Source organism: Haliaeetus leucocephalus, unplaced genomic scaffold, assembly GCF_000737465.1.
Source record: "Haliaeetus leucocephalus isolate CR32 unplaced genomic scaffold, Haliaeetus_leucocephalus-4.0 Scaffold258, whole genome shotgun sequence".
Taxonomy (NCBI): Eukaryota; Metazoa; Chordata; class Aves; order Accipitriformes; family Accipitridae; genus Haliaeetus; species Haliaeetus leucocephalus.
Window position 1 is genome coordinate 205,318 of NW_010972694.1, and position 8,254 is coordinate 213,571.

Sequence of the window (8,254 nt, forward strand, 5' to 3'; positions counted from 1 at the left end):
CGGACAGGGAGGTGCCAGTGCCCAGGCAGCACCTGCAGGTGCTGGGCAGCCAAGCCACCCTCTAGCAGCGGTGGGTTTTAAAACAGCATCAATCTTCCTACGCAAATAAAGCCTTTCTGGGATTTTTCAGTGGTGTGCTGGGGGTTTGTCTCTGGAAGGACCCTGCGGCCAGCTCCAGGTGGGGCCCCCCATATGTGGGAGGGACATGGGGACGAGGGCACAAGAGCCCTGTGGGGACAGGAGCCCTGACCTGCAATTACACCCAGACATCATTACCTACGTGGGTGATTTTTCTGACATAATTGTTGGTGACTGTCAGGTTTTCTCTCCCATGTGGGAGATGCCAGCAGGGCTGGGCAGGAGACTCCGCAAGCTCCCAGCCCCAAACCCCATCACTCTCCTCCCCCTGCCAGCTCTGTGGGGTGCTCCCCGTGGCCACCCCAGCTCCTTTCCACCCCATCCAGGGTTGGCCAGGGGACAGGACCCAAGATGGGGCAGATGCGGGGCGGGGGGGTGCGCCGGCTCCGCAGTGGAGCTCAGACACCCGAACATGGGTGAGCATCCCGACGGGCGAGCCTCCCTGCGTGGTCCCTTTGCGCTGGTTTGCTGGGCAGGTGCCAGCTTTACAGAGCTGCCAGCTGTCCCAGGGGGCTTACACCAGCCCTGCAGTGCCATCCGGGGCCGGCACTTTTGTCCCCAGCTGGCGCAGGGGCAGGCAGAGCCCACAGCTGAGGGCTGAGTGCCCAAGCAAACATCAATCTCCCTCTGTCCTCCCGGCCAAGTTTCATAGACCGGCTCTGTTGGTACCTCGCAGCCCCATCGCCCGCCCAGCCCCATCGGGGTCTTCTGTGGCAGGGAGGAGAGAAAGCGAGGTGCACCCATGCCGTCTCGGTGCAGTGGTTGTTGTTTAGATGGGACAAACCAAACCCCCTTGAGGTCTTGCTCCTGCCCCCACCCCAAACCTAGAAAGGACACAGCCAAGGAGAGAGCAGGGAGCCATTTCATGCCAGCATGGTGGGCCCCATTTCTTCACTTGCTGCTCTCCTTTCTCTCCCTTGCCAAACGTCAGGTCTGGGCACCCAGTGTCTGTTTGGAGATAAATGCTGCGGTCAGCTCTAAGCCACATGGCTCTGGGAACTGGTGCATCCCGGAAAAACAAAAATGGTAAAAACCCAACACATCCTTCCTAAGCTAAAGCCCCTGGGTCCCACACGCTGGTCACAGCAAGGCGGGGGGGCCTTGCTGCTGGCACCGCACTAGCAAAGGCATGAGGGAAGTGTAGCCCCACAGCCCCTTGCAGTTTGGGTGTCCCCAGGAGCAGTTTTGGGGCCAGGAGCAGCACTCAGCCCCCACCCCTGGTCCTGCCAGCAGCCAAGTTTGGACTGGGAGCCACTGGGACACCCCCACAGCTGCAGGGCTGTCACTGCCCTCCAGCACACAGCTCAGTGGGTACCTCACATCTTGGAGACAGCAGCAGCACAGAGGCTGGGGGTGCTGAGCCCTGCGCCCTCCCACAGATTGCAGCATGGCCAAGGGCCAGCCCAGGTGGCTCCGTCCCCCAGCAAAGCCCACAGCCTTCAGACAGAGTCAGCTTTCTATTTCCTGCTGGAGGCTCTGCATTGGGAGACGCATCCTAGTCACCATGGGAAGCAGCTGTGAGCATGGGACCAAACAGCCATGGCCAAGTTAACTGCTGGTTTAAATGGAAGTTAATGGAGTTACACCGGGATAACAGGACTCCCAGACAGTAAAATGAGCATCATCAGCACTGGCAGCTTCCAGACAGCCTGCCAACAGCATGCCCAGGGCCATGTTGGGGCAGCACGGCCCCTCACCAGCCCCAAGGTCTCTCTGGGTGGGACTGAGGAAATGTGCCCTCGGCCGGGCACTGCGATGGCATGCCAGCCAGGCCGCTGCTCCACCAACAACAGAGGGCCTGATCCTGCTGGAGCCGAGATCTGCCGCTGCACATGGTGGCATGGCGACTCCAAACCTTCCCTTTCTCCCCCCCTCCCTCACCAGGGCCTCCTACCTGCACCCACAGCCTGGAGCTGCCTTGGGGCAACAAATGCCAGAGGCTTAGCAAATACCCCTGTCTAGATGGACCAATGCTTGCAGCACAGCATGTCCCATGCTGTTTGGGACACCAGGCTTGGATCCAGGTGAGTTCAACACAGCAAGAGCAGGCAACAGCTCTGCTGGCGCTCTGAGCACTCAGCGCCCTTCGCATGTTGCCCAGGCATGGGGTTTTTTTAAAGAAATTATCAAGCTCCAAAGTTAGCCAGCCAGTGTTGAGCAGGCCAGGGCTGCTCCTTACAGATGGGGAAACTGAGTCACAAGGAAAGTACCAGGAGCTGGACTGACAGTGTGCCCTGCTGGGATCCGGCCACGCCACAGTGCACAGGGCCCTAGCAGGACTGCAGAACTGCTGTGGCCAGCCCCATGAGGGCAGGATCCTTCCACACAGGGAAGGTCCAGCTGCAGGGTGCTCAGGCAGCGTGGCTGTGCTGGCATCCCAGCCCTCAGCACAGCTCTGGCAGCATTGCCCCCCCCGACAGAGGAGCCCCAGGAGCCAAGGGGCACTTGGCCCCCAGCACGCCCCTGCCATCTAAGCTGCAGCATCACACCACAGCCCATCACCTCTGCCCGCTCAGAGGGGCTTTGCTGGTGCCCTGCCAAACCCCACATGCACATGGCCACATCCACTCGCCAGCACTGCTTTGGGATCAGTCTGCACCACTCAGGAAGCCAGTCAGCACATGCAGGCCACAAGGCACCCCACATGCTCCCCAGCCCAAGGGGTGTGGGTGTGCCAGGTACTGCTGGGGCAGGCAGGACACCTGGAAAGGGGCAGCGAGGGAGGGCTGGAGCCTGGACACAAGCAGGGATCAGCCTTGCAGCGCTCCCAAGCCCTGGGAACATGGGATAACTGCCCGGCTCCGGGCTGTGGTTTTGCACAAGGAAAAATAAAGCGATGAGGTTTTCCAGCCCCCAAAGTGCCTTGTTTTGTCCGACTCTGAGAAGCCTCTGCGCTTCAGCCCCTCAAGGGGCAGGGGGAGGACCCAGCGCTGAAACAAAGAGCAATTATCAAACCATGGGCTCTGAAGAGCTTTTGTTCGCTGGATGTGCCAGAGCAGGGATCGGAGGACACCTAGCGAGATGTCTCAATGGCCCCACACACCAGTGGCACCCAGAGCCCAATGCCTTGGTGGCCCCAGCCCTACACCGGTCCCGCTGAGGCCCGGCATCCTGGTCGCCTCCTCCTGCTGTGGTGGGGCCCATGATGAGAGCTCCAGTGGTGCTGCAGGGGCTGGTCCAGCCCTGGGGGAGATGGACAGGGGGAAGAATCAGCTCCTCCTTTCCCATTTCCCACTGTTGCCTTGGCAGTGAGAGCCTCTATGCCTCCCTGACAGGCCAGACATGCTGCCAAAGCTGATACCTCCATCAGGGCGAGGCCCAGCAGTGCTCACAGCTGCGTGACTCCTGCAAAAACAGGGATTAAATCTGGGACTCATCTCAGAGACGTTGACCGGGAGGCAGGTGCCCCTTACAGCCCTCTGGGACCCGCTGACACCAGCATTGCCAGAGGTTCTCATCTCAACCCCCCAATCAAGCTGATTTTACTAGTGCAAATGGGGCAATGCCCAGTGACTATGACTTATTCACATGGCTGAACTTGTCTGAAGAGAGACCACAATCTCTGAGTGCAAAGATCTGGATGGGGACAGGCACCCCAGGCAGAGACATGCTGGATCCAGCCCCTCAGGGAACCCCACAAGCAGGCAGAGCGGCAGTGAACAGCGTGCCCATACCCTACAGTCTGTATTGGCCTCTTGCCAGCGCTGGATCCAGCTCCAGGCTTCACTCTGATCTTTGGATCCCTGCAAGAGGGCCAGTCTCTGCAGAGACCCCGTTCCCCTTCCTTACCTCCTAACCATAAAGCATACCTTACCTCCATACCATAAAGCACCCTGAGCTCATGGTAGAGACCCTGCCAGCTCCTCAGCACAGCTGAGGCACCCGAGAGCCCTGTCCTCCAAACACCCCATGCAGCCAGGACAGGCAGGCCCCAAGATGCTGTCTGAAGAAACGCTGCAACACCAAACTCCTCCTCCTCCATTGATTTCAGACAAGCTGTCATGGTCAAGGCGTGGTAGTGCTCAAGGTAAGCAAGGCAAAGTGAGGAAGATGAACCCAGCGGTGTGTCTCAGAGGCGTGAAGGAACCCAGGTGGGTTAAGAGAGGAGTGGTGACAGAGGAAAGAGTTCAGGGGGAAGAAGGCACTCCGAGGAGGAAGGTGCCATCAGAGGGTTCATTCAGGAGCTGCTCACGGGAGTGTTTGAGGCAGAGCTGAAGAGTGGAGCCAAAACCAAGCCCTAGGCCCATGGGGAACAAATCCCCCTCCACAGGACCCTGTGCTCACACAGTCAGCGTTGACACTACGGAGCACGCACAAGCCCACCGACCCTATGCTCACGGCAGCCCCAAGTCCCCCCCCCCGCCCGCCCCGGGCAGCTCCGGCGCACCCGAGCCCGGGCACGGTGCCGCGCTGCGGCAGGACCGGGCTCAGCAGCAGGGAAGAGGAACATGCGTAGGCTCCCATCCCGGGCGCAGCTCCCCTAGCACCTCCCGGGGGGCCTCGGCGCAGCAGCCGGGGAATGCCGGCCTGGCACACGCGTCCCCCGGCGGGCACGGAGCAAGCGACCCCGCAGAAGCCGCAACCCGGCCCGACCTCGCCGCCACCACCCCCTCTCCCTCCTCGCTCACATGACCACCGCTCCCACGTGACCGCCCGGAGAGAGGGCGGGCCGCCGTGCGCCCCGCTACCCGCGATTGGCGGAGGGGTGGAGGGCGCCGCGCGGCGATTAGCCGGTGGTACAGCCCAGCGTCGTGGCGGCTCGCGGGCAGACATGGCGGCGGCGCGGAGGGCCCTTCGCTGGGTCCTGGCGGCGGCGGCGGCGCTGGCGCTGGACAACGGGCTGGCGCTGGACAACGGGCTGGCGCGGACGCCGCCGATGGGCTGGCTGCACTGGGAGCGCTTCCTCTGCGGCACCGACTGCGCCGCCGACCCGCGCCGCTGCGTCAGGTATTGCCGGCGGCGGGAGTGGGGTGGGGGGTACCGGCCCCGGGGCAGGCCGGCTACCGGCACTGGGGGTGTCTGGGCCGGGGACAGCCGGCCCGGCGCCGTGCTCTGCGGCCCGGTCCCGTGGCAGCCGGTGTGCCTTCCCCATGCCAGCGCAGATAGCCAGGCTCGCCCCCGTGCCGGGCCCAGGGCATTCCCTGCGCTCCCCTGCCGTTTTCGTGCTCACGGCCGGGCCAGCCCCGTGGCAGAAGGGCGGCACGGTTGCCGTGCCGGTGCTAGAAATCGGGCTGCCACGTTCTCCACTTTCTTTCCTGGTCGTGCCTTCTGCCCCTGCCCAGTGAGCGGCTTTTCGTGGAGATGGCCGATGTGATGGTTGCCGAGGGCTGGAGGGACGCAGGCTATGAGTTTGTCTGCATTGACGACTGCTGGATGGCCCCGACGCGGGATGAACGCGGCAGGCTCCAGGCTGACCCAAAACGGTTCCCCAGCGGAATCCGCAGGCTGGCCGACTACGTGAGTGCCACCCACCGTGGCTTAGGGCAGTGATCGCAGTTGGGGACCTGACCTGCAGCCACGCTGGGAGCAGGGGAGGAGAAGGAAGGCTGGGGGGTAGTAGCTGCGTAGCTGCTGAGCTAAGGCCCTGCCTGCTGGAGTGGGGTTTTGCATCCCTTGCCGGCCAGCTCCGTTCCCTACTGCCTCACAGCTGCCCCGTCCCCAGTTCTCTTTTCTGTCTGCAAGCACAGGTCCACTCCAAGGGGCTGAAACTGGGAATCTACAGCGATGTCGGGAACAAGACGTGTGCTGGCTTCCCTGGCAGTTACAACCACTACGACCTGGATGCCCAAACATTTGCCTCCTGGGGCGTGGACCTGCTGAAGTTTGATGGCTGCAACTCTGGCACGCTGGAGCTGCTGGCAGAAGGTAGGTGTGGATTCAAGGCAGCACTGTGCCACGGGGTGGAATATTCTGCAGGGAGCAGCAATGCTAGGCCCAGGGTGGGCTCCAGGGAGTTGCTTTTCCCTAAGCCTACTCATTTAAGGGATTTGGTTACAAAAGCAAGTACAGGACTCTGCCTAAGGCCAAGGTAGTAAGTGTTGCTGGCCCAAGTGTCTTTCACCTGTTCAGCCTCCTGGAGCTTTCATTGGTGTGCACAGCTTGAAAAAGCAGCTTTCTCACACCAGAGACCTCACCATGCCGAGCATGGAAACACCAACTGTGTACTCTGGGGGCTCTCTGTGCAGACTGCTGCCTCAGCTCTTAATGAAGCAGAGGCTTTGCCTTTCAGCAGTGCCTTTACTGGAGAGCTCAAAGCATTTCACACACTTGACCCTTAATCCCTTTGGTGAGGCCATGTCAACGTGGATCAGCTTGAGGCTAGAACAGCTTGTGTCAGCTGTAAAAAGGGAAGTTATCAGGGCTTTTAACAGGAAAAAAATGAAGGGAATTCTGGCATGAAAGTCCTATTGGGGTTTTCATTTTAAAGTACGCCAGTGTAAATCCCAATTCAGAAGTTATTTGTGCACAGGCTGGCAAGTCAGCAGCTGAAAGCTCAGTAGCTCGCTGTGCTGAGAGAGCTTGGCTACAGTCTGTCTGCAAGCACAAGCAAATCCCAGTGCCACAGGAGCAGATTTGTGGGAAGGAACGATGCAACTCAGAAGGTGGTTTTCTCTTGACTGGGCTCTCACTGCTGGCACAGTCAGCACCATGGTGTTTGGCAGCAGGAGTCTTGCACACAGCCTTAGCTCTGCCTGACAAGGAGAACCTGCCCAAGTGACAATCCCGTTGAAGCCAGTTGGTGGGGCATATGCCTGCTGCTGCAGCCAGGAGCACAGCTGAACACCATAAGGGACAGCTGAGCTGAAAGCTCTTGTTGGATCATATGTGTAACCCAGATACAATCCAGTTGTATTGAAGCAGTTCCAGGGGAGGGAGCAACCTTTTTGTTCCTTCTCTGCTGATTAAAAGGGACTTAACTGGACTGTCTGGGGACAAGGACAGGAAAAAACGAGTGCTTTTGCATTCCTGCCCCATCCATATGGTGCAAAGGCCTCATAAGAACATAATCCTGCAACATTACCCAGTGAAGCTGTATCCAGCAGCTTGATAGATACCAACTTGTATTTCCCGGGTGTCTAGAGGAAAAAATGCCATACAGCAAAATTGCAGCCTATTCCCATGGCTTTGTGTACAAAGAGATCAGCAGTCTCGGAGCAATAAGCCTGCCTGTGACCTGTATCAAAGCTGTGAGGAAGCTCAGCTGTCCTTGGGAGGTAGAAGACTGACTGCAGACTATAAGCTCCCCTGTCTTCCCTGTGGTGTTTCAGCCGCAATAATGTGTTCAGCCTTGACTTCACAAGAGTTGAACCTGTGACATTGGATTAGTTTCTCTGTTTGACCAGGAAGATTGTGTAACCTCTGTCTGTCCTCTTCCTTTAGGTTACAGGCACATGTCTCTGGCCCTGAACAAGACTGGAAGGAGCATCGTGTACTCTTGTGAGTGGCCTTTCTACTTGAGGCCCCTGCAGCAGGTAAGGGGTTTTTTTCAAGGCTTATCCTGGGGCTGAAAGTGGGAAGAACAGAGAAGCATTAAGACTGCAAAACAGTCTCCCAAGAAACTTGCCACTCTCTTGTCTGAATGAGAACAAGGCTATAAGGTGGGGGAAAACCACTTTTTCCTCTGGAGCCCTGAAGTATACCTGAGGCAAGTCATTACTCTGCTGAAAAGAATTCAGTAGTATCCTGCAGCATGACGGCACAGCCCAGCTGGAGCATGCCAAAGAATACAGCAGCATCCATCTGCTTTCTGTCTCCAAGGAACCAAGCAACAAAACACTGGCAATGCAGACACACAGCTAGTGGATAGTTCGGTGTTATTTCTCTTGCACACAGAGTGCTGCAGACTCAGCCTTACGGTCACCTCTAGGGACCAGGAGAGAGACTTTAGGACAGCATATTTAATAGGAATTCTCCACATTGTTTACTGACAGATTTCTGCCAGCCAGGGTGCATGACTGACATGTTGCCCTACCCCCATAGCTGGCTTCCCCTGTTCCGCCATGACAGGATGGTGCTGTTCCCTCCCACTGGGAGTTAAATGCATTAGTCACCAAAGGGTGTAAACCCAAGAAATGGCAGTAATTACTGGGATGTCACAGTTTAATCCCACTGGCCC

General features: G+C 58.6%; 1 protein-coding gene across 2 annotated transcripts in view; it reads left to right on the forward strand.

Annotated features, from left to right (window-relative positions):
- Positions 1-4,899: 4,899 nt before the first annotated feature.
- GLA (galactosidase, alpha) overlaps positions 4,900-8,254 on the forward strand; it is an 8,390-nt gene continuing 5,035 nt past the window's right edge. For both annotated transcript variants that reach the window (XM_010568812.1, XM_010568813.1), the window contains exons 1-4: positions 4,900-5,085; positions 5,421-5,595; positions 5,826-6,003; positions 7,519-7,610. In XM_010568812.1, the coding sequence (XP_010567114.1) occupies positions 4,910-5,085; positions 5,421-5,595; positions 5,826-6,003; positions 7,519-7,610 (621 nt within the window). In that variant the 5' untranslated portion in view covers positions 4,900-4,909. The remainder of the gene's footprint in view (positions 5,086-5,420; positions 5,596-5,825; positions 6,004-7,518; positions 7,611-8,254) is intronic.